The sequence below is a fragment of the Cupressus sempervirens genome, chromosome 4, assembly GCF_028749045.1.
Source record: "Cupressus sempervirens isolate cs-2001-9-10 chromosome 4, ASM2874904v1, whole genome shotgun sequence".
NCBI classification, from domain to species: Eukaryota; Viridiplantae; Streptophyta; class Pinopsida; order Cupressales; family Cupressaceae; genus Cupressus; species Cupressus sempervirens.
In genome coordinates, this window is record NC_143121.1 from 216,939,382 (window position 1) to 216,966,115 (window position 26,734).

At 34.3% G+C, this 26,734-nt stretch overlaps 1 protein-coding gene across 3 annotated transcripts in view; it reads left to right on the forward strand.

Annotated features, from left to right (window-relative positions):
* Positions 1 to 26,734, forward strand: part of LOC149560767 (protein CHROMATIN REMODELING 35-like) — a 138,518-nt gene that overhangs the window by 78,118 nt on the left and 33,666 nt on the right. For all 3 annotated transcript variants that reach the window (XM_089824792.1, XM_089824793.1, XM_089824794.1), the window contains one exon: positions 8,324 to 8,482. In XM_089824792.1, coding sequence (XP_089680918.1) covers positions 8,324 to 8,482 — 159 coding nt within the window. The remainder of the gene's footprint in view (positions 1 to 8,323; positions 8,483 to 26,734) is intronic.

Here is a 26,734-nt window from a genome sequence, read left to right on the forward strand (position 1 = left end):
TGGTTGCAGGATGCTATTGAATAAATCAAATTTTGTAAATCTTTTCCTTAACCTTAATTTGTTGCAAATAGGTATTAAACAAGAATGCATGCATTATATATCTGCATTGTGTTTACTTCATGTCTTCATGCATTCATGTGTCTGATTCGTGTTTTTATGTGTCTGCTTTGTGTTATCATGCATTCTTATGTTTACTTTGAGTATGCTTTGTGTTTTCATGCATTATGATGTATACTAAAGTCCTCTTGCAACTAATTATATGCATTGTATGATGGTTATATATAAATGATTTTTTTTTGTTGAGGACAAGCAAAATTTGAGAGGGGAGGATTGTGATATCCCCGCCAAAATAAATATAATTAAAATATTGAGAAATAATAAATCAATAAAATAATAATAATATAAATAATAATGTAGTTTTGATTTATTATAATCATACTACAATATTATATTGCTATTAATAATATATAAAGTAAATATATTATTGAGTAATATTATTAATATTACTAATAAGAAGTATAATTGATTAATTTATATTATTAATATAATCTATATTAATAATATAATATATATTATTAATCTAATATATATAATTAATATAATCATATTATTAATATAACATAATTATTATTTATGAAAGTACATGACTCAAGTATGAGAAACTATAGAGATAGAATATTTTTAATGAGAAATCATCATTTGAAAAATTGAGGAATACGAAGAATATATATGAAATAAGTCTGCAGATAGCTTAATAGAAAAATATATAAATCCAACTAGTGCCATTATAAACTGAAGGTCTCTTCAATTTTTAAATACGAGTGTCTTCATATTTCTAATTGTATGATGTTTCACATGATGCACGTCTCTTCCTACAATAAAATGTCAAATATTTAGAGTGAGAAACCTAGAACACATTTTGTTGGTGCCCAAAATTGCAGATTGGAATCCTACGAGGCTTGCCAACTCAATGCTGGGATATCCAACCAGTTATGGCCAATTTGATGGGATTGATTGATGCGATCTAAATCCCCTGCACTTATGGCTTTGCAAAACCAAGGCGTGTGTACCTAATCCTGAACAAAACACTTGAGTCCAAGACACTTATTGCAGATCAACTAGAATGCAAATGTATTAAAAGTTTCCCAAACAACATGGATTATAGAAAACTTCAAACTTGCAATTTATGAATTAAGAATAATAGATGAATATATGAATGTCTTAAAATAAGAAGTATAGATTAATGCAACAAATGAATATATTAATTCTTCAAAGGAAAGAAATGAAACTAGTATTATTTTTTGCACTATGCTGTAGCAAGAGGTTGTTCTAGGGTTGTATCTATAAAATATTCAACTATTGCCAAGATAAACAGTACATGTATTTTGAATTCATATGAATTGATCAAAGGATACAAGTATATAAAAAGAACAGAGTTAAAGAGTATTTTTGTCTATACTGTAATAACCTTTGCTTGATGTCATAGTATTGCAGATCTAATTGATAATCATAAAAGAGTAGAATTAATAAAGCATATATATTGACAATAATTCACAATAAACATACCATCAATCATAGCCTACCAAGGCGATTCTACAGTTATGATACGATAGCACATAAATGTCTGAAGTCTCAAGACATTCTCAATATATGCAGTTGGTGATTTATAAAGATTGAAAATACTATCGAATCTACAAGATGTATGATGATAGATAATTGTTGCCAAAGGAGTAACATATGTCCAGAACTTGGAAAATATATAATGTGAATTTCTCGCATGCCTTTGTTGAAGAGCTTGGTATCCCATGCAATTTCTGAGTTGTCTCTCATCCACGACGATGGAGGACTGAGTAGATATATCTTCCAGAACCACCAATGCCAAGGACGTTTGTCTTTTTTAATCATTGACATCTAATGTTGTTGTGTGTTGTTACAGGATGAAGAATCATTGTGGAAGCAAGAAGTTTTGAACCAAAGACATCAGATGTCAACAATGACAAACTCACTGCATGGTAAAGGAGAAATGAGAATGATGTGTTGTGATCTCTAGGTGGCCTTTTCGTTCTATGGTGCCGCTAGGTCTGGAGACGCATGCAGGAGAGGAGAAACTTAGTTGCTTATCCAACCCAGTCGACTTTAGACAAAGATATGATGGGACGATAATGTCTTTGTGCAGAACATGCCGCCCAATCCACCATTGCGTCCAGAAATTCACGATTTGGTTTCTTGTTCGAATAGCTAGAGGTTGGATATATATGGAGAAATGGAATATAAAAACTTATATGTCTGGGATACTGTGTGGAAGACGCTAGTTAAATCATGGATTAATTATTTAATTCATAAAATAATCTTGGAAGACTCATTATATTTTTCAAGCCGCCTCCTTTGATTATCGTTATTTGTTTTGGATTCACTATTAAAGTGGTTGTAATTAGGTGTCGTGAAGGGGTGTGTCCATTCCTTATGTACATTTTTATTTTTTATAAATATGTATTACAAATGGAGAACAAGGACAGTTACCTACAAAACAATTATATATTCTCTTCAAAAAATTTACATATACCATATGCACTATTGATATATATTATTCTTTCATTGGTAAAGAGATGGATTTTTGAACTAAGCTTGTGAATTCCAGATTATTGAAAAATATGTTTATATTTGATTCTGGAGTCAAGCTATATTGGACGGATCCTCCGTAAGGAGTGTCTCTAGTGCAATTTTATTTCTGACATGATTAGTAAGAAATATTTATTTTATTTTATTTGCATGAAGTTTTAGAGTTAAAATATTATATAGTTTCGTCCTTTCTAATTATTATCTTTAATTTTATAAATAATTTATATGATAGATAAGTGGGCAGGATCAATTATAGCATTTTAAAATCGAATATCATAGATATTGTGAAATATTTAATTGTTTCCAAATCTATGTCTGGTTTGTCTCCAAACCACAAGAGTTAAAGTACATTCTAGACTATTTTAATATTGCATCCATATATTTAATCTGTCGCATCTTGATTACTAAATTGTTTATAATTGATATGTGTAGAATTTTATAGAGTTGTATGTTTTAAACTTAATACTGACTCTATTGCCCTTCGGCATTGGTTTTTATATTTTTCATAATTCGCAATCCATATGCTGGCAATTATTTCATATTTTTCCTTTGAAGAATTAATATTTTCATTTGTTGCAATATTTCATAATAACTACTTTTATTTAAAATCCTCATATTCATTATTTTTAATTCATAATCTGCCAATGTGAAGTTTTTTATAATTCTTGCCATTTGGAAAAACTTTTGTTGCATTCGTATTCTAACCAATCTACTATAAGCATCCTAAGCTTAAGTGTTTTGTTCAAGATTATTTACATCCGCCTTGGTTTTGCAGAGCTAGAACTACAGGGAACTCGGACCGCACTATTCAGTTCCGTCAAGTTGGCCATAACCGGTTGGATATCCCAACATCGAGTTGGCAAGACTCATAGGATTCCGATCTACGGTTTTGGGAACCACCAGATTGGCGACTCTATTGGGGAACGTTGCAAAATAAACCCTAAGAGTTTCTGATTGTAGACTAGTTTGAAATTGCATTCGTATAATTGATCTGTCATGTCTAGATTGTTAATCGGTTTATAGTTTAATTACTTTGAGCTTTATAAAGTTGTACGTTTCAGCGTATAATATTGACTCTGTTTGCCCATTTAATTAAGCACTGGTCTTTATATTACTCTTGATTCATAATCCATATGCTAGCAATTGTTTCATTTCTTTCCTTTGAAGAATTAATATATTCATTTGTTGCATTAATCTATACTTCTTATTTTAAAACATTCATATATTCATCTATTATTCTTATTCATAAATTGCAAGTTTGAAGTATTCTATAATTCTTGCCGTTTGGGAAACTTTCAACACATTCGCATTCTAGTTGATCTGCTATAAGTGTTTTGGACTCAAGTGTTTTGTTGAGGATTAGGTACCACCGCCTTGGTTTTGCAGAGCCATAAGTGCAAGGGATTTAGATCGCATTGATCAATCCCATCAAGTTGGCCATAACTGGATGGATATCCTAGCATCAAGTTGGCAAGACTCATAGGATTCCAATCTGCGGTTTTGGGCACCAACATGTTTAATGCCACATTGTGCTCAATTGATTGTATGAAATAATATCATAGAAACATTATCATAATTATCTTCTCTAGCTGTTGACGCTACATAAAGGTATTATCTCAATTTCAACATATAGCAATATTAGAGATAAAGATCTCTATCACAACTATAATCTTCAACATTCTCAACTATTTAAAATTGATAAAGGTGCTCCTTTCTGAAGACACAACTCAAGAATTTTTCAATGTGTTGGAGGTGTGGGGTTTATTTGGAAATGTAATATTTGGCAACATATAGTATAGGAGCTCCTACTCAAGAGTTAAACTTCACTTTTTTGGCCTCGGGGTGAAGGGATTAATATGTGCGAGAGGCCAGATAGGGAGGGGTTGGCAGCTAGGCAAATAGCAACATTCATAAAAGAACAAGAAAATTATGACAAACTAGTTACAAATGGGAATCAAGGTGCTTATAGTGGGAAACAAAAAATAATGACACCACCCAATCCACAAGCCTCTAGAGATCTTTACTTGCTTGTGCCTTCTAGGGAGGATGATCATGTAGAAGAACCACAAATCACCACTCACGACAAAGGCCCATTTGATAAGGCCTTTCAAAGTGAGTAGACATTGTTGGTGAAAAAATTGGATGTTACCTCAATGCAATTGTTGTTCCATTCAACTTAGTGAGATAGTCTTGTTGGAGGGAGATGATGAAAGAAATAAATAATGCACTTTCTAGTTAGCATAACCTTGGATATGAATAGGTGTGCACCACTACATTGCATAGTGAGAGAGAATGTAGAGGTTCAACTAAAACCAATAAGAGATTCTTGGGTTCAAATAGCTTTGTCTATTGTCTATGATGGATGGAAAGATTGCAAAAACCATCCCTTTGGTTAGCATAACCTTGGATATGAATAGGTGTGCACCAGCTTATCACATAGTGAGAGAGAATGTAGAGGTCTAACTAAAACCAATAAGAGATTCTTGGGTTCAAATAGGTTTTTCTATTGTCTCTGATGGATGGAAAGATTGCAAAAACCATCCCTTGATCAATGTTATTGCTATGTTCCCCAAAGGGGCTATGTTTTTGAAGGCAATTGACTGTGTGGGGGAAGTAAAAGATGTAGAGTTCATTGCTTGGATTCTAATCAATTCCATAGAGGTGGTGGGTGGTGATAATATTGTCCAAGTTATTATGGACAATGCTAAAGTTTGCAAAGTTGGTGTTGGTTTGGTAGAGACTAGATATGATTACATCTTTTGGAACCATTAGCACCCTCAATTTAGCTATGCAAGTAATTGGCACTTAAATAAAATGGGTGGAGAAAATGTATGAGGGGGAGGAGATCTAAATCTTTGTGACAAATGACCATATGTCACTAGCAATTTTGAAAACTTTCTCGAAATTGGAATTATTGAAGGTAAATTTGAAAACTTAATTTTTTTGGCTTACGATTTATCCTTTTTTGTCGTGTTTTACATAATTAAATGTGTTATTAACTTATTATTAGCTTGTTTTTAGGTGGCTAAAACCCGCTTTGCAACATACACAAATGTGTTTAGACAACTTGTGAGGGTAAAAGATGCATTATCATACATGGTTATATTTAGGCAATGGGTCATTTGGAAGCAATCCAATACAGCAAGGGCCCAAAAGGTGAAGGCAATAATATTACATGATAATTGGTGGGCTTGTGTGGATTACGTATTGGAGTTCACTGAGCCTATCATGTCTAAGCTTAGGTTTTCCGACATTGATTGGCTAGTCTTAGGGGATATCTACGATGCCATAGACACCATGTTGGAGAAAGTAGAATTGGTAAGCTATAATACAATCCTCTATCCTTGTTTATTGAAAGATAGCTAAATATATTATTTTAATTAACATAACTTACATCAAGATAACTTACATTAACATCATTTGTTATTCACATCCTAGATCATAAAAAGGAGAGAGAATGATCTTTAGGATACCTTATAGAAAAAGGTGGAAGCAGTTCTTCATTGCTTGAATAAGATGATTGCACCTTTACACCTCCTAGCATATGCTCTATCTCCCAAGTATTATAAGCCATTAGTACTTGTTATTCTGGTTAGAGTATAGAGATGCCAAGGTTGGTAGTTGTATAAGAAAACATTTAGTAGGTTCTTCAATGATCTAGAGATGGGGACAATTGTTAGGACAAAATTTGGATTATTCAACGTAGGAAAAGATGCAGATCCCATTGCCATGAATGACCAAAGCAGAATGGATGGTATTTAATGATTGTACCTTAATGGGCAAGATTATGTGTTCCTCCAACCTCTAGAAATTAAAATCCTATCACAAGTAAGTTTCAAGTTTTTTTTTTGGCCACTTGCATTGTAGAATTCAACTTTTAATGCTCCTGTAGTTATCCTGTGTTTTTATTTATGATTTTGGTTGTTTTCTCTCTAGGTCATGAGCACTTATGCTACTGAGAAAAATTGGAGTTAATACTCCTTTATCCAATCAATGATGCGTAACCGGTTGGGTTAAATAAAAAACAGAAGACTTGGTGTTTGTTCACAATAACTTGTGCTTCTTGCACATAAGGATCCATGATACAAGAAGAGGGCAAAGAAGCTTTGGGATGTAGCACTTTAGTCCATTGACTTGGATATGATTAATCAGGTACTTGCTAGAGACACTTTACTTGATCTAGATGATGAGGACGATGACACAACACACTCAAGTACTAGTGAAACCGGTTTTGGTTCCATTGATGATGATGATCTACCACTTGCAGCTGCTCAAGACCCCAATGATCCACATTTTTTTGAAAATCCATTTGATCATGGATGAACACTTCCATGATTCATGAATGTTGAATCATGTTTCAAACTTTAATGAACTATAAATATATTTTGAATTTTCAGTTTGTAATTCAGTAATTCATTGTGATCATTTTCTTTTGAATCATAATATTTATCTATGACATTTGGCATTGATCAATGATGAAGCATCATAGATTCATACTATGAAATGATTTAGTTTTTGCCTTATTTTAAGTTATTTTTTCAATATATAATGCGCATGCAGGCGCGTATCCATATGAATTAGAGAGGGAAAAAATAATTTCACGAATCAGATTTTCGAACCTGAATCCACCCCTGAATCCAAATAGGCAACATGGTTAAATTATAATTTTCTTCTTTGTATGCATCAAATACAACAGGTTGTACACTTCTGAAAAAGACAAATTACACCCTACAAGTCCCCAAATCCCTGGGATGTGCGGGACATCACTTAGATACCCAGGGGCATATTTCTTTGGAACCTTGTTTGGAAATATGAGACTATTTTGTAGGATGGAATCAGCTATTGCTATCGCGCAATGCTAGGTGACAAGCCATTGAATAATTCAACAACTTCCTGGCTCCAGGTCTTTTGTAATGAAATTTCCAATGATACTGCTGATAGAAAAACTTATTGGTTTTCTCGTGTTGAATCTTGGGTGACACGGAGTTGTTGAAAATCCCTTCAAATGATGCTTTCTGTCAGTATCCTTTTTGTATGTTATTGTTTAGGAATGCATTACTTACTTCGTATCATTTCATGCTCCTTCATTCAATCTGATCACTGTTATATATATTTGTTGCTGTTGATAAATTCTGGAAGTGTTTTTTACTGGCATAAGACTATATGGCTCCTTAATAGTTGAAAATAACTCCCATAACTGCAATTTTCTAGTAAAAAAGGTGTCATTTTTTAACTTAACCTCGCCTATGGATTTTTTTTTACACCAATGTAGATTGTTCTTTACCAAGAAAATGAGAGTACTCTTAGGCATCATGCAAACAAGTCATATAAAAATACAGTATAATAGAAACAACTATTGTCTTCCTTAAAAGCTGAGCACACTTGGTGAATGTGGATAGATATTTCACTTTTGCAATACCTGGCTCACGGTTGTTGAATTGGTTAAATTACATTGCTCAAAATATCTAACATGGACTGCAAAAGAAATCCTGTTTAACTATTTATTCAATTTTTCCTGTCGGAGATAAGTGCAGTCTTCTTTTATAGATGATACCATTTTTCATGGATTTCGAATCATAGTAGCTCCCTGTCAATTTTCAATTCAGAAATCTATTGGAGGAAATTGATTGATGATATTTGGATCAAAGACAACTTTGGATATAAATTTAACACTGTATATTAATATTTTTTGTTTTCTTTATAGAATTCTCAAAATTGGGACATGGATTCTAGTAATGACAAGGATGATGCTGAAGATTGTGTTCATTGCTTCATTCTAGAAGATGATCTTGGTAAAGTTTGCACACTGTGTGGCTTTATTGGGCAAAGCATTGAAACAATTTTCGACATCCAATGGCCAAAGGTAAGCCCTTTCTTTTAAGGCATGTGTGTTTCTTTTACATATGGAAATTCATTTTCTCTATGGTCAGGGATGATGTCATTGCTATTTCCAAACAATAAATGAATAATAAATTGAGGAAAGCATAGTGGGCACATTTTAAATAGTTTCTAGGTAAATTTGATTTTGGTTCCATTTTTTAAAAGTTTGTAACATTGTTCTGTGTTCTGTTTTAGAGTTCATTAGAAATCATGCACTAAACTAAATGTTCATTTATCCAACATAACTAAAATTGAATTTTGTTAATCCAACATATATTTAGCATTACTATCCATTATTTTTTAGTTTCATCATTTTAGTAGCTCATTTGATTTGAAATTATTTGGTATTTTAAGAGAGCTGAGAAGTTTTCTTCTGCTTTTGGCTAGTGCACGTAGCGTCTGTGTTCACTTTTGGTAATAGTCAATAGACCTTCGTGGTTATTTGGGGTAAGGAATTCCATGTGGTCTTCTCAGATTTAGTTCAGAGATGTCAATCTTTAGATCATATCAGTCATGGATATCTGGGTCTAGAGTTGTACGGGCACTCTACAAGAATTTAGAATGCATCTGGGTAGGGAATTTGCTTTATATTCTCTATACAATCAACAGTAAAGCCTTTGCAAAATTCATTGTCAGTATTTTTCAGGAAGACGAGAACAGAAGTAGATATGTGTAATATCTCAGGTAATGTTTTGGATAATTGTAGGTTTGTGGTGGAATTCCTATTTACAGTACAGCAGGCAAACTAATACAAAACTGTATAACTTTCGAGTGTTGACAGTATTTCTGAGTAATATGACATACAGAGGAAGCCACATGCTGATTATAGTGCTTAATTTAATAGGTATCTCCACATGGGTCTCTCAAAACAGGTATTTTATACAAAGAAAAGATAATTTTAGGCTTTGTAGCAGTGGAATTCCTATTTACAGTACAACAGACAAACTAATACGATGCTGTATAACTTCGGCATTTTGACAGTATCTCTGAGAGTGAGTGATATGACATACAGAGGATGCCACATGCTGATTATAATGCTTAATTTAATTGGTATCTGCACATAGGTCTCCCAAAGAATGTAATTTATTCAAAGAAAATTCGTTTTATATATAAGCTGGAAAACAAAGTAATTGCAATAGCTGACCACTAGGAATACAAAGAGAATATTCTGTACTAAGCCTTGGAACACGGCTCACAAAGTTGGATAACGGTGTCAAGGAATCAACACTGTTGCAGAAGCAATATATCTTGTCTTTGTTTACTTGGATATTCTAGTTGAGTTATATACCAAGGCTAAAGTAAAATAACAAAACATAACAATATCAATTTGTTGCAATAAAATTTCAGAAAGATATGTCTTTGTATTCATTCATTCATTCATTGAGTATGCAGTACAAACAGGAAACTTCATGAGTCTTGTAACTAGAAGTACAATAATGGTTTAGAGCACCAACTGTTGGCAACCACCACTTAAAAATCAATTTTCGGGGACTAATTACTTTAGTTGAAAATTTATTTTATTTATTGCCAAATTAAATTAATCCCTCCACATAGAATCTCCTCTAATTGCAGATGTGCCCTAGAAATGATATTACTCCAGTGATGTTTTGAGATTCTTACTTTCATCTGTATGGTCAGTCTTATATTGGCTTGGTTTTCTTTTTCTGGTCTTGTAAACTTGGTGCCTCTGTAGTTTCATGTGTGTGATCACTCTTATATTGCTCATCTCTGCAATGGTTTCATATCCACCATATTCTACGATTCACTAGGAGACACCTCGATAATTCATGGCTATTAATATTCACCATACAATACACTTTCTAGAGTTCCACAAGGAATTTTAAGCTCCTCTTATATTCATAATTCTCCCTATTGATATTATAATGTATTTCTTTGTCCTATCCTCACCATGATGCTTCAACAGGCTGCAGTCTGTTGGTTCCCAAAAAACAGATTGGAATCCTACGAGTCTTGCCAACTCAATGCTGGGATATCCAACCGGTTATGGCCAATGTGACAGGATTTATTGATATGATTCAAATCCCCTGCGCTTCTGGCTCTGCAAGGCCAAGGCGGGTGTACCTGATCCTGAACCAATCACTTGAATCTAAGATTATGTATAGCAGATAGATTTGAGCGCAATAAAAGTCTACCGAAATGGCAAGTATTTTAGAAAACTTTTGACTTGCTGAAATAAGTACAACTTATAATATTAGCTTTGGAATATGAATACTATAAACTTGTAGATTCTGGATTAAGAACAAAATTAATGATTATATAAATATGATAGTTTTTGAAATGAAAAGTTATTATGGATTGTTAAAACGAGTGAATATATCAACTTTGAAAGGAGAGATACTGAATAATTGCCAGCATATGGATTAGAAACTAAGAGTAATTTAATGACCAGTGCGAGAATTCAAAAAGGGCGATAGAGTCAATATCATAAGTTTTAATGTACAATTGTATGAAATCTTATATATTTAAACTATAAATAATTTAATTACCAAGATGCGATGAATCAATTATACTTACGCATATTCAAACTAGTCTAAATTGCTTTTAACTTCTACGAAGACAAAATAGACACAAATATGGAAACGATTTAATATTTCACAATATTTGTGATTACTGAGTTTAAAAAGCTATAGTTGATTTAATTCACTTATCTGATACGAAATTACTTACAGAAATAAAAAATGATCATAAAGGACAAAACTATATAATATTTTGCTTCTAAGGCGTCATGTCTCCATTTTGGAGGCAATTTGATTTAATTAATTTAATTAATTAGGTTGTCCAAAATAATGAATATTTTATGAGGATGACTAATTAATTATTTTAATTAAATAAATAAGTGGTATTAAGTTAATTATTTATAAAGTTATCAAATAAATAAATATTAAAAGGTAACTTTATATTTAATTAATTTAATAAAGTGACTTGAATTATAAAATATTTTATAAAGTCACTTTATAAAAAAAATCAAGAGTTCCCCTTTTGAGTACATACATGGACTTTGTAAAAGGAAAAAAAGTAATATTAAAACTCATGTATTATCCCACATTGGCAAGACGGAAGCGTGGAGCAAGTGAGGAAGGGATTAAAAGAAAGAGGATAGCTCTCATTTATTCATGCTTGGAAATATCAAAAAAATTGAGAAATTTTCTGGAGATTATGTCTCAATAGTTTGGAGGACGAAATCCCTTCAAGCTGAAAATCTTAACGCCATTGAAAGATATGGTCTTGAGATTCAACATAGTAGCAGTGCGAAAAAGCGGAATTGAAAAAGCAGGTTGAAAAAACGAGTACGAAAAAGCACTCCGGAAAAAGCAGAACAAAAAAAGCGGGCTGAAAAAGCAGATACGAAAAAGCAATTTGAAAAGCAAGCCAAAAAAGCAGTCCGAAAAAGCAATTTTGAAAAAAGCAATTCGAAAAAGCAGTTTGAAAAAGAGGATCCAAAAAAGCAGTCCGAAAAAAGCGGATTTGAAAAAGCAGTTTGAAAAAGCAAAACGAAAAAAGCAAATCCGGAAAAAGCAAGTGGAAAAAGCAGATCGGAAAAAAGCAAAGCAGAAGGGGCAGCATTGAAGAAAATTATTACAACCATCTACAACCAAGTTCCTTTGTTAGTATTGTTTTTTTTAGGGTATTATAAGTTTCAGCTGTAAGTGTGCATTATACCAGCATTGTCATTTTGTAATCCATGTAAATGCCAAAGTCTTGGCCATATTTCATGAGCATTGTATTAGAAATTTCATTGCAATTAAGAAGATAATAGTTGCTGGTGTCATTTAAGCAATTCAATATCATTATTTATTAGCTAGTTAGTTTGCATACCAACTGTTTGTAAAAATGCCAGTTGGCTGTAGGTGTTCATTTCTCATGCTTAGATCATATATATGCATTGAATATTGTCAAAATTAGTAGCACACTCATGTTAGGTCATTGTGTAGTCCATTTTGAGTCTTCTAGCACAAGATTCTCATTGATGCAAATTGAAGAAAGAGTCATTTAAAGCAAGCTGAAATACTATATCAGTCATATGTCCCTTGCAAGTGAATTGTTTGACAAAATTCTTTGAGCCTTCAATCAGCATCTTTGAGAGCAGATTTGAGGAGGGTTATTATAGTGGTATCAGAGCTATAAGTCCTGCCATCCTGTGGAGGTCTTATAGGGAATTTGGAATAGCCAAATAGAGAGAAAAATGTTTGACAAAATGAATGCCGGTCTAGATCAGGGAAAGGAAAGATTCTTACAATTATTAGACAACTTAGCACAGGGACAAGGATCAGCAGAGCAAAGAGCACAGGAACAGAGTCAGAGATTTGAGCTTATGATGCAGATGATGGCTTGTCAAATGGGGTTGAATGCTAATGTGGATGGGGCACATAATGGAGGCGAACAAGTTGGGAACAATTTCGGTCATGCACCCCAGCAAACTAGGACAGTGAGTTCGCGGCCCATGATTCCCATGTTTCCTCCTAGAGCTCCAGAGCAGCCTGTATCAGAGCCCCAGATCATTGATATACAGGACCAACTGAGGAGAGATTGGGAAGCCGGAGGTCCAGATTTTATTGCTGCAATCACCTTTAGGGAGTATATAGATGTGCGGATGAAGCATATGCCACGTGGACATGACAGGAACCAGAGCTATGAGCTCCAAAAGAAAGTAGGGAAACTTCAGTTACCATATTATGATGGCTCGGGAAAGTCTATAGCAAGAGCTTGGGTTCAAAAGCTTGACACGTACTTTCAAATGAACCCTATGCCTGAGGAAGAAGCTATTAAGTATGCAGCAATTCACTTGGATGGGTTAGCACACAAGTGGTGGCATCATGGTATGGTTACTATGGGTCATGCACACATTACCTCATATGTGGAGTTTAAGGAGAGACTGATTGAACGTTTTGATAGGCCTAAGGATCGTACCTTCCCTATGACAGGCAGAAACTTGTATGAGGAGTTTAACAGACATACTGATTCGATATAGGGAGACATTAGCACATCTTCAGGTAAGGGTTTATGTGCATCATCTTCACAGGTAGAAGGGGTTATAGATGTTGTGCAGGTTGAGCCAGTAATATCAGAAGGTGATATCACAAGAACACCGGATTATGTGATTGACACCAATAGTGATTCCAGTATAGTTGGGCTGGATGAAGTTACAGCAGTTGAAGATACCGTCATGTTTGAGAATAGTACAGTTGATGAGAAAGTGAGCATTCAGGACTTTGCAGAAAATGAGTATCAAGCACAGTTGGATGCTTCTTCACATGAGATAGAGGCTAGTAGCTCTTTACTTGGTTTGCAAGCCAGCTAAAGACAAGGGACAAGAATATTGTCACGACTTTATCTCATCATGACAGGATACATGGATTGATTGAGAATCACATTTGGATTCAACTACAGGAGAGACAAAAAGGAGTCACAACAGGTTCTTGTGACGACTTACAACAGATCAAGGAAGATGCAGTGAAGGAGGAGGAGAAGGAGGTTGACCGGCTTTTTCATGAGCTGGAGGATACTCGAAATTCCTTGGTGTGTACTCGATTGGCTCTCCAGGATTCTGAGAGACACGTGGACGAGCTTTGTCTTGAGGTGAGTTCAGTTCGAGAGTTAGCGTGTATAGCAGGGACTCAGTTTTCTTTTACAGTCGGGTCACATGATGATGATATGAGTATGTCTAGCATTCACACTCCGGATGTGTGAAGTCGGTATTGTTCACATTACTCAGGTGAGAAATTTACTTGAATTGCCAGTTAGTTTCCGTTCATGGATTAGATGTTGGGATCCTTATCTTAGTACTTAAGATCGTTTTGACTAGAGATATCTATCATTCCTTGGTATTAGTATCTGTTGCACCATCATGGACTTGATTAGTAGTTTGCCAGGTGTAGTTCTCATCCATGCTAGCAGCTTGTTTGATGCTGGAATTAGTTTTTACACACCTGTGTTGGGCATTGTTCATATATCCAGTCGACCATTCTTGTTGGAATGGGTTGATGATCTCTCAAAGATGACAGAGTTTATAGAAGAGTCCCAGGATCTGAGTATTACAGAGGATAGCTATTCCGAAGTTACTCCTTTGGACAGTGTACCAGGGATAGAGTATAGGAGTTCGACCAGTCCGCACAATCATGTGTCTAGTCAGCTGAGAGTTGGCAAGCGAGACATTTCTATCGCTTGCGAGCATTTCGATGCTGCTCATTAGTTGTTAGCAGTTTATGGATGGGGTTCTCCTACTTGTGATGAGCAGGGAGGCAGTTATCTTTCTTTGATAGAGATCCACTCTTTATGGGAGGCTATCCGGATTTTGAGACAGAATTATATGCAGTTGGTAGCCAACAGAGATTATCTTATGGAGTGGGGCACTACGACATATGGCGCATTATTGGTCAAGGAAGATGAGGTGAGTGAGCTTACTCAGCAGCTCGAGATGACTTCTGAGTTTTTTGAGAGTACACAGTTGGCTTTCGAGGAGTCACAATTTCATTTGGCTAAGGTGACCATGGAGTTAGAGCGACTGCAGTCTTTACCAGATTCTGTACAGTCACAAGTTGTGGTGTTTGGTGATCCGAGGATGTCCATGGTCGAGATTGTCAGAGACAGTGGAGATGGGGATGCATCCATCCTTGATACTAACATAGGCATATTGGGTTCGTTCTCACTAGAGTCAGGTTCAGTTGAGTTGGGTGTTGCAACAGATTGTTGTGGTATGCCTGACATGGTGGTGGCCTCTAGTACTGATGGCACGAAGACTAGAGATGTTGTATCAAAGATCATGTGTGATGTTGGTGAGCCGGCAGTTGGCATGGTTCCTGCTAGTGATACTACTCCCTTGGCGATGTCTTCGGAGGTAGTAGTCAGTTCTAGCTTGGTTAGTGATCAATTGCAGTTAGTTTCATCTGGGTTGCAGTTTGAGCCACTGACTAAGATTGACGCATTCTATCGGCATTACACTGTGAGGTATGCTCATCAATTTACCTTTGATGACCATGTTGATGAGATGATGATACAGAGATATACTTTGATTCCTAGTGCTTGTCATCAATTATGGGATGGTTTGACACCACAGGATGAGAGTTGTGCTGGGCGTGACATGGCGATAGGTTTTGCGGTTGACAGCTTGATAATACATGACTTAGAGCAGGAGTTTGGGAGTGATGCTTTAGCGGTTGTTGTTATTGATTCTACTCCTTTGGCTATGACATCTCCTGACTTAGTTGGTGATCAGTCATAGGGGGTTGTATCACTCGTTCATGGTGAGCTGTTGACTGAGGTTGGTTCTTTTTATCAGCATTATACTGCAGGGTATGTACATCAGTTAGCATTTGATCCTTGTGTTGAGGAGTTGATGGCAGGCAAATTTGGTTTGGGTTCCATTTCTTGCTATTTATCTTGTGATGTCTCATCAACGGTGCATGGGAGTTATGGTTATGAGACAGTGGCCGGTGATCTGCAGAGTTGTGTTGACTGCAGGAGTTGTACAGTGTGTGGATTCTCCATACTTGGTATAGTTTCATTCGGGAGCGTTCACCATTGTTGCAGAGTTGGATTATACATTCCGTATAGGCCAGTGGGATGCGTTGATGGTATTTACTATGTTGGCAGCTTGATTTGCCCACTTTACTTGGTTTCTGATGTTCTAAGAGTTTGTGTCTCGTGGGTTTCTGACTGTGGCAGTTGTGATTTTGGAATTTGGTTGAGCTGTAATTGTCAGTTTGATTATGGATTCCTCTTGGTTATATTGCAGGAGCCTATGTTAATTAACAGTGGTATAGTTCATGACTACATTTGGGATCCAGGCGGATTGATTGGTTTATTGTTTAGCCATTGCTTGGGGACAAGCAATTTCAGGAAGGGCGGACTGTCATGTCTCCATTTTGGAGGCAATTTGATTTAATTAATTTAATTAATTAGGTTGTCCAAAATAATGAATATTTTATAAGGATGACTAATTAATTATTTTAATTAAATAAATAAGTGGTATTAAGTTAATTATTTATAAAGTTATCAAATAAATAAATATTAAAAAGTAACTTTATATTTAATTAATTTAATAAAGTGACTTGAATTATAAAATATTTTATAAAGTCACTTTATAAAAAAAATCAAGAGTTCCCCTTTTGAGTACATACATGGACTTTGTAAAAGGAAAAAAAGAAGTAATATTAAAACTCATGTATTATCCCACATTGGCAAGACGGAAGCGTGGAGCAAGTGAGGAAGGGATTAAAAGAAAGAAGATAGCTCTCATTTATTCATGCTTGGAAATATCAAAGAAAATGGAAAATTTTCTGGAGATTATGTCTCAATAGTTTGGAGGACGAAATCCCTTCAAGTTGGAAATCTTGACGCCATTGAAAGATATGGTCTTGAGATTCAACATAGTAGCAGTCCGAAAAAGCGAAACCGAAAAAGCAGGTGAAAAATTGGGTACGAAAAAGCACTCCGAAAAAAGCGGAACCAAAAAAGCGGGCTGAAAAAGTAGATACGAAAAAGCAGTTTGAAAAGCAAGCCAAAAAAGCAGTCCGAAAAAGCAATTTTGAAAAAAGCAATCCGAAAAAGCAGTTTGAAAAAGAGGATCCGAAAAAGCATTCCGAAAAAAGTGGATCTGAAAAAGCAGTTCGAAAAAGCAGAACGAAAAAAGCAAATTCGGAAAAAGCAAGTGGAAAAAACAGATCGGAAAAAAGCAAAGCAGAAGGGGCAGCATTGAAGAAAATTATTACAACCATCTACAACCAGGTTCCTTTGTTAGTATTGTTTTTTTAGGGTATTATAAGTTTCAGTTGTAAGTGTGCATTATACCAGCATTGTCATTTTGTAATCCATGTAAATGCCAAAGTCTTGGCCATATTTCATGAGCATTGTATTAGAAATTTCATTGCAATTAAGAAGATAATAGTTGCTGGTGTCATTTAAGCAATTCAATATTATTATTCATCAGCTAGTTAGTTTGCATACCAATTGTTTGTAAAAATGCCAGTTGGCTGTAGGTGTTCATTTCTCATGCTTAGATCATATATATGCATTGAATATTGTCAAAATTAGTAGCACACTCATGTTAGGTCATTGTGTAGTCCATTTTGAGTCTTCTAGCACAAGATTCTCATTGATGCAAATTGAAGAAAGAGTCATTTAAAGCAAGCTGAAATACTATATCAGTCATATGTCCCTTGCATGTGAATTGTTTGACAAAATTCTTTGAGCCTTCAATCAGCATCTTTGAGAGCAGATTTGAGGAGGGTTATTACATAAGGCTTTGAAAACAAATAGAATAAAATCTCGTATTGGCTATGCCTGAAATAAAAATGCAATGAAGATACTCAACAATGATGCTCTATTCATTGCAATCCAATAAAAAACTCCAACATCCACTAGCTTGGTTCAATCATTCGATCTTTGCCGATAAGAAAATAGTATATCACAAGAAGTGTATATAAAATTCAGTATGCAGAAAGTTGTTACAGATATCTCAATTGTCTTGTTTGATTTACATCTCCTATATATAGACCATGAAAAAATGTTAGGCTTTCCTCATAACAACGTGACACTTCATTATAAGAAACTGATCATTTGTTACGTATCGTGAGCCTTAAAATTACTTGTAGTATAACTCGGTATTACTTAAGGAATCAAAGCCAATATTTAATTATCATCTTCATATGTTTGGAGCAATGGTATAAATAGGGCCATATCATCGCACAATACAGGTAATGCTGGAATCATGCCACGCAATGTCCACCCTCTACATCCACACAAGCTCTTCTAACATGTGTTCACAACTTTAATACAATTCAAAATACAGCAGATATCTTCTTGTTTTATTGATGCGAACACGGAGACCATAATGACAGCCCATCCAAGTATGTCGCACATCGTCTGCTCCTATGATTTTACTTTCTTCTGTACATATCTCTTACGAGAAACACCTGAAGACATCCCCTTCATTATGCATACAATATTTGGATTTTAAAATGCTTTACGGATGCAGCTATTGGATCTCCAAGTTCTAGATTGCTATACGGTACTCACAATATATCTGCTTCTCCTCAGTTTTTCTCCACGGTGATGCTCAAACCTGCAACACGCACAAGATAGCATTAGATACAAATTGCGAGATGATGAATGGAACTAGATAACACAAACCCCCTGCATGGTAATGGTTTTTCACTATTTGCAATACAAATCACTCTTCGCTTTTACAAATTTTATTCTTCTCATTCATGTCCACTGCTAACTGTTTGACAGCACATAATCTTCGTCTTCATTCAAAAATCCAATGCTTTTCCGCAGTGAACCCTCCTACATGCATAATTCCTTTGTGATGATGTATCGGGAGCCACTGAAGACATTGTGGTGAAATTGCGGGTGAACTTCCAGAGTAATGACAACATAAAAGATCATCATCTTTCCTATTTCCAGATAATTCTGGGAACATTATTTTTGTCTCTGATTACTTCATCTTATCTCGTTATGTTCTTTTTCTTTTTGTCAATAGTTGTAATTAGTTTTTCAACTCGCATAATCTTGTCATGTATAATCAAGATACTCATATCCGCTTCCAGGCACATCTATGGGGTGCACGATGTTCAGGAACCTGGACAGTTAATTTGGTATACAAGAACATGTGAATCTGCAATTAAAGCTCTTTGGTAACTTTTATTATTGCAGATTATGCAGGAGCATATGTATATGTGAAAAATAATTAAATGGCACCAATCTGATTACTATCATTGCTCAATTTTGCATTTGTTCTGAAAATGAACATATGTCTTGGAAACTGGCGAACTTAATATTTCACTGGCCTTAGTGATTCTTGAACCTCAGCAACTTAGCAGCAGTCATATGCGTTATTGATTCATACAAGATCTTGTCACCTGTGATTTACTCATCTCCGTGATCTGAGAAACCAAAATAATTCATGGCCTAACAATCAGATATGGATAAAAAAACATCTTCATGTGCTCAATCTGCATTGCTAGATCTATATCTCCTGATGGAAACTTCAGAAAACAATGCCTCTGCTCATTATCACTATTCTGTACTTACTCCCATTCTGCACATGAAAATCTTACTCTATTTCTTAATGGGCACTGTGAACCTGATCAATAGGATTAATCGGGTAAAGCCTGCATATGACATTGTTGTTATGTGACAAGGATATATCTGGACTTGTCAATTCTTTCATCAACAACATAAACAGCTCTTTTTCTTTTATCTGATGCTCAACATTACCCACAACATCATAAATAACTCCAGGGTTGATTGTAACAGCAATCAGATTCTCAGATTTATAAAAAAGTTGTGGTATTACACATCATTTTGCAGCATTAGTTACACAATCCACTTTTAATACCAATGATGAGCTTCATAACAAGAATGATGTGTTCCAGAGTTATACACCTCCTTGGTTCACAAATATGTCTCCAGTATAATTGCTCGAGTGAGAATGATCAAATGGACCCCCTAAATTTCACAAAATTTTGGACTCCATCACAGTCTAAGAAGATTACCAACGTTATATGCCAAATATGGAAGTGATATTGTTACACGCCATATAAGGAAGTGATTTTATCGCCGTAACCATGTACTAATGTCATTCAACAAGTTCTTTTAATAACAGAGGAACAAAATGAAGAACAATACCGTAGAAAACACATGACATATTCGAATGGCAGAATATTACTTTATTGATTGTACCAATGTCTTACATTATCATCCATATCAACATATCTTTCGTAGTTGTGGAAACCCTATAAATTTCACTCCGGTTGGTTAAGGATACCAATTGTTGTGACGCTTCAGTACAATTGACTTCTTAACAAGTATACTAATTACTTATCTAATTATGCATTACTGGCCTGCATTTATTGAAAATTTAGAGTCAGAAGGTAAACACATCTAACTTATACTAGATATGCCTCAAATAAAATCAAGTATTATTTGAGATATTAAATTAAATTATTAATGTATTAACTTAATCTATTCTTCATATAATTGAATAATAAATTATTTATGATATCATTATATCAATCAATTGATGTTCAAATTAATCGAATGATATTATTAACTATCAATTAAACAAATGATATTAATCATTCTGATTAATTAATATTATTAAAGTTTTGATTTCTGTTACTGCCTTCAATCATGTCAACGTGGCATCGCTTTACCACAAATGAGTTATTTGGGAAGTCACGTCATCGGGCTAGTTTGTACCATTGTGCTCCTTCCTGTGATATTGACACATACTGACTTGACTAATATAGGTCATGTTGGTTCGCATTGCATCCCCCCTATATTTATTGATGTCTCCGAATCTACTAGAAAACAACAAAAGATAATATAGAAGTCGAATAATACAGAGTAGCAGTATAAATATTAATTATTAAGAGGGGATTGTGACCACAGTCTAAATTAAATAGAACATACATTTGGATAACACACATACCATACTAATATTATATATAAATTTTTGAATTGTATGTTAAATTAAAGTTTAAAACTAAACTATAATTGTGAATAGTCTGGTCGAATTTTTAACATGGTATCAGACCAGGTTTAAAATTTGTATATATCAAACACATGTTATCAACATTTTGAAATACTTGATCTCTATTCTTTGATATACTCACAACATTCACAATGGTGAATGTTTTAAAAGTTGAAGATAGGCTAGAGGGAGCTTCAAACTTCACAGCTTGGGAACTGATAATAAAACTTGCCTTGAAAGAAAATGGGTTGGCTGACCTTGTACTAGAAGAAATTGAACCACCCTCTGAAAAAAACGAATTGGTACTATGGAATAAAAATAATATCAAAACAGTAAAAGACTGCATTATACCAGTTACATCCAAACTTGACATAACTAAACAAATGTTTATGAAACTAGAACGTATGTACAAAATTAACTACACAAGTTGAACACTTGCATTGAAATAGAAATTAAATCATATCAAGATGGCTAAAGGAGAATCTATTACATACTACTTTACGAAAATTACAGATCTAAGAGATCAACTCTCCACAATTGGCCATATTGTTGATAGCAATTAATTGTCAATGTTTTCTCTAAATGGACTTCCTGATTCTTGGGAATCTTTTGTCCAAGGAATGAGTGCAAGGTCAAAATTTCCTATGTATGATCTATTACAAGCAGATTGTATACAAGAGGAATCAAGATTAATTACAAATCGAATAGGCTCTACTAATGAAGAAATGCTTGCACTAACATCACAATTAGCAAAGAAGAAGAGAAAAGAAAAGAATTAAAAGGCTGCAATAAAATTGGTCACTATGCAAAGCAGTGTAAACAAAAATCTAAACCTGAAGTTACTATCGCTGAAGTTAGCAAAAGCATTACAAGAAAGGATTCAGATGGATTCTTATTTTATTCAGCAATTTCAAGTCATAAACCTACAGATAATAGCACCTGGATAATTGACAATGGTGCATCTGGACACATTATTGGATTAACTCAAAGTAGCTCTTTTCATCAAGTAACAATTGGAGACGATTCAAACTATTCTGTTGGATGAGTTGGAATTGCTGCCCTAAAAGTAAATTCTGGTATCTCCTTGCAAGTAAATAATGTTCTATTTGTTCTTGGAATTAAGCGAAATCTTATCTCAGTATCAGCATTGGAAGATGGGGGATATCACATTGCATTCATATATGGTCAAGTTATTATATGGCCAAATGTAACATACAAATTTTCTAGACTGAAATTAAATACTAAATTCTGAAAATAAAAGCAGTTAGGAAAGTATTACACATAACCATATTACCGAAATAAACATCTTTTACACCTTACAATCCATTTCATGCGAAAATAACTGAAAAACTGAAATGTCTAACTAACTAATTTGTATAACAATACAAGAGAAACTAAATCATTTCCATTCATTGCATGAATTATATATTAATTACGAGAAAGAAATTGCATGATAAAGATTGGAAAAGGAAACATACAAAATTTGGCTGAGGTATCTAATGATGTTGTGCAAGCCTCAACTTTTTAATAAGAGGAGAAGCATTAACTTAGGCTTAACCTCCCAACCATGGACCTTATTAATCCCCACACAATCTTTTGACAAGAAAGGCCCTCCCCACCCTAAGGTTAGGCTTGGGGCACTATCAATCCAGCCATCCGAGCATACTGGTGTTTAGAATGTCTGCTCAGTAATAGGTGGGCATGTTTGATTAACTGGCACCACCGACATCATGTGATCAAATGGAAGGCAAGCATGCGTTTAAACGACCTTGGCCAAGGATTTAGATGGGTTTATGATACCCGATCACCGCTCGACTTGACAACAGGGTATATAAATTGGACAAGCATGAGCTTACTTGGGAAATCTATAGAAGTTTATTACAAAATTTATCATCCATGGCAGTTCTGATTTCTGTTCTTCCTTTGCAAGGATTGTGTTTACCTCTTCACCCTCTTTCATTGGCCATTCCAGTCAGGGTGAGTCCTTGGTGTTGTTCAACTTGTTAATCGTGGAATTCTATCCATTGGCGGGTACACCGTTGGTATACAACTAATGTAAAGATGTACTTCAAATCAAGCATCATGCTGTTCTTATGATTCAGAACCACACTTGTTCAAACAAAAGACAAATCACAAATGTATCACAATAAGGAAAAGACTTGTTCTTTATGAAAGTCTCATATTGTATAAAGGCCCCAATCTGATATTGACAGTTTGCATTGATCTTGAATGAAAATAAAAAGGAGTTGGTAGAACATAAGCTGAGTGTATAGACAATGAACGTACAATTGGTACATAATTTAAAAAGAATCGAATGCATGATTTATCCATTAAGAAAATATTTGCATTGATTAAGAGGTATGAAGAAAGAATATAGAAATAACCTAAAATGAATGCTTTATGGGAGTTAAGGAGCCTCTATCGAGTGGCTCAAGCCGACTTGACTGTGGTTGAAATGCGATTATTGTTTGGAGAGATCCATGTTGAATTAGAGGTATTATGCTCGGTGCGTATATAGAACAGTAAGAGCAAAGATAAGGAGAAGAATGCCATCTCCACCATACGTGAAATGTTTTAAATCTTCTTTGGGCTCAAGCAAGCCGTGGCTCAAGGTGGCAGTTTCGATCAAGACCATCGGTTTCAAGTTGACCGATTTAAAAGAAAAGGTGGCGCCAAGTGTACATGCTCGCCTCTCATGGAGAGTTATATGTTTTGAATTATTAAAGAGTTTCTTTTTGAAAATATTTTAACAGCTAACTACCATCATCAAGTAAATATAACAAGCAACGGCTAACAACCATTATCATTAAACAATTATACATAATAATTGTTATCAACCAAGTTTACATGAAATAAACGGTTAACTATAACTTACCTTTTCACATTATCAAAAGAAATGATGGTTTTAACTAATCATCTCAACAGCTAGTTTCAAGTTCACTGATTAAAAAGAAAAGGTGGCACCAAGTGTACATGGTCGCCTCTCATGGAGAGTTGTAAGTTTTGAATTATTAAAGAGTTCCTTTTCGAAAATCTTTTATATATATATAAAATTTTCAAATGATTCCATCATGCTATGAATATATCTAAGGTCGCACCCATTAAAATACATATATCTATATACATGTGTAATTGGAAGAATTATGATCCTCTTGATATATACACATGTATTTATTTATACATATATTGATAGGGACGAACTATAGATACTATTTTAATATCATGGTGACATCACACACATACACACATATAGGTGACGATGAAAGAAAAATGGAGATGCCATCATAGAACAACAAAGGTAATGGTTTTGAACATGAATTTTGATTACGATTAAATATATATGTGTTTTATATGTTGTCTAAGTAGCTCATGCATGTGCAATGTGTGTACACTATTATGAAGTTGCTAGATCCTTACCAAGGTAGTTAGAGGCTATACCTGGCAATTAGATAAATGGATTACAGTAGCGCCCCATTCCTTAAATCCTGTTTAGCAATGCTTTCTCCCTTTCGTCTGCTCCTTTAACCACCCGTGCAACATTTCTACAATAATAACAAGTTCTTCCATTTTAAATCAATATTAGAATATAACATAGATAACTGTAACAATGGCTAAATACCATCATCAAGTAAATATAACAAACAACGACTAACTACCATTATCATTAAGCAATTATAGATAATAACTGTTAACAACCAAGTTCATATGAAATAAACAGTTAACTATAACTTACCTTTTCACATGATCAAAAGAAATGATGGTTTTTAACTAATCATCTCAATAGTTATAAATTTATTTTAATAGGTCCAAATTTTGGGATGTAACACCAAAAATTCTGATATCAAATCAGCTAAGGTTATTGGAGTTCGACATGGGCATCTCTATAGAGTTTGCATTGTTCCTACTCGAGCATTAATTCTAAATTCTTCAAAGTTAGGTGAAATTTGGCATAGAAGGTTGGGTCACGTACATTTCAGAGCACTACCCATTACGGAGAAGATGGGCCTACCAAAACTTACTTATGTACATGAAGGAACTTGCAAAGGATGTTCTTTAGGCAAAAATAGTAAGAGTATTTTTCAGAGTAGTAAAAGCAGATCTAAATGCATTTTAGAACTCATTTATTTAGACTTGTGTGGTCCCATGTCCATTGCTTACTTTAGTGGTTTCTTATATTATATCATTTTTGTTGATGAATACTCCAGAAAAACATGGATCTATTTTCTTAAAAATAGAGTCTAATGAAGTTATGGTGAGTTTCAAAGAGTTTAAAGCCCTAGTGGAAAATCTATCTGAAAAGAAAATCAAAATCCTAAGAACTGATAACGAAAGAGAATACACTTCCTCAAACTTTTAGAATTATTGTATTAATGTTGGGATTAAGAGGGAGTTTTGTATTCCTTACAATCCACAACAAAATGGAGTAATTGCAAGAAAAAATAGAACCATTGTAGAAGCAGCTAGAGCCATGATCCATGATTAAAATCCACCAACTTCATTTTAGGAAGAAGCTTGAAGAACTGTTGTCTATATTCCGAATAGAAGTCCACATAGAATTTTGGAAAATAAAACACCTCAAGAAGCCTATACAGGAAATACTTCTAATATAAGTCATCTAAGAATTTTGGTTGTCCAGTATAGACACATACCCAAAGATAAAAGAACTAAATTTGATCCCTTTGGCAACAAAGAAATATTCATAGGCTGTAGTGAAACATCAGAAGCCTATGGGAAATACATACTAGAAAAAAGACTATCGAACTAGGTAGGGAAGTGACATTTGAAGAAAATATTGCCTTTAGAAAATCAAGGATAATTTTGAGATAGAAGAAGATCAAGAAAATTGTTAAAAATATGGAAGAAGAAACCACTCCTAAAACTTAGAGAAATTCACGAATCTAAAGAAAATGATGAACCATTGCATCCTACTGATGGCCCTACTAACATCATTGTGAATTGTAAAAGACCTTTATGAGCAAGAAAAGTAATACAAGAAGTTGAAAATTTTGAAGCACCTAAAATATCACATAGAAATAAAAAGACCACACAAGTTCACAAATTATGTTGCATTAATGAGTGAAATCATAAATACAAAATTCACTAACGTTGAGGAAGCCATAAGTATGCAAGTACGGAAAAATGCAATGACTGAAGAGAATCGGTCAATACTAAAGAACGATGTTTGGGAGAATACCTAGACCAGAAGAAAATTTGTTTCTTCTAAATGGCTCGTCAAATCAAATATGTAACCGATGGAAGTATTGATGAATACAATGCCATATTTGTAGCTAGAGGATTCTCACAAAATGAAGGGATTGATTATGATAAAATATTTGCTCCTATTGATCGATACACATTAGTTAGAACCATTATTGCTATTGGTGCATCCAAAGGGTGGAAGATCCATCAAATGCGTGTAAAAACAACTTTTATCAATGGCCTAACTGAAGAAGAAGTGTACATTGAACCGTAAAGGATTTATCATGCACAAGGAATCTCATGTTTGTAAATTAAATAAAGCTTTGTATGGACTAAAAGAAGCCCTAAGAGCTTGGGACAAAAGGATTGACTCTTATCTAGAGAGCTTGGGTTTCTCTAAGAATGATGTAGATTCCAACAATCCATATTTCAAAGTAATCAATGGGGAGACTTCAATCTCAGTACTTTATGTCGATGATTTACTGATAAGAGGAGACAATCACCTTATTATTAAATGTAAACAAGTGTTGCCTTTGCATT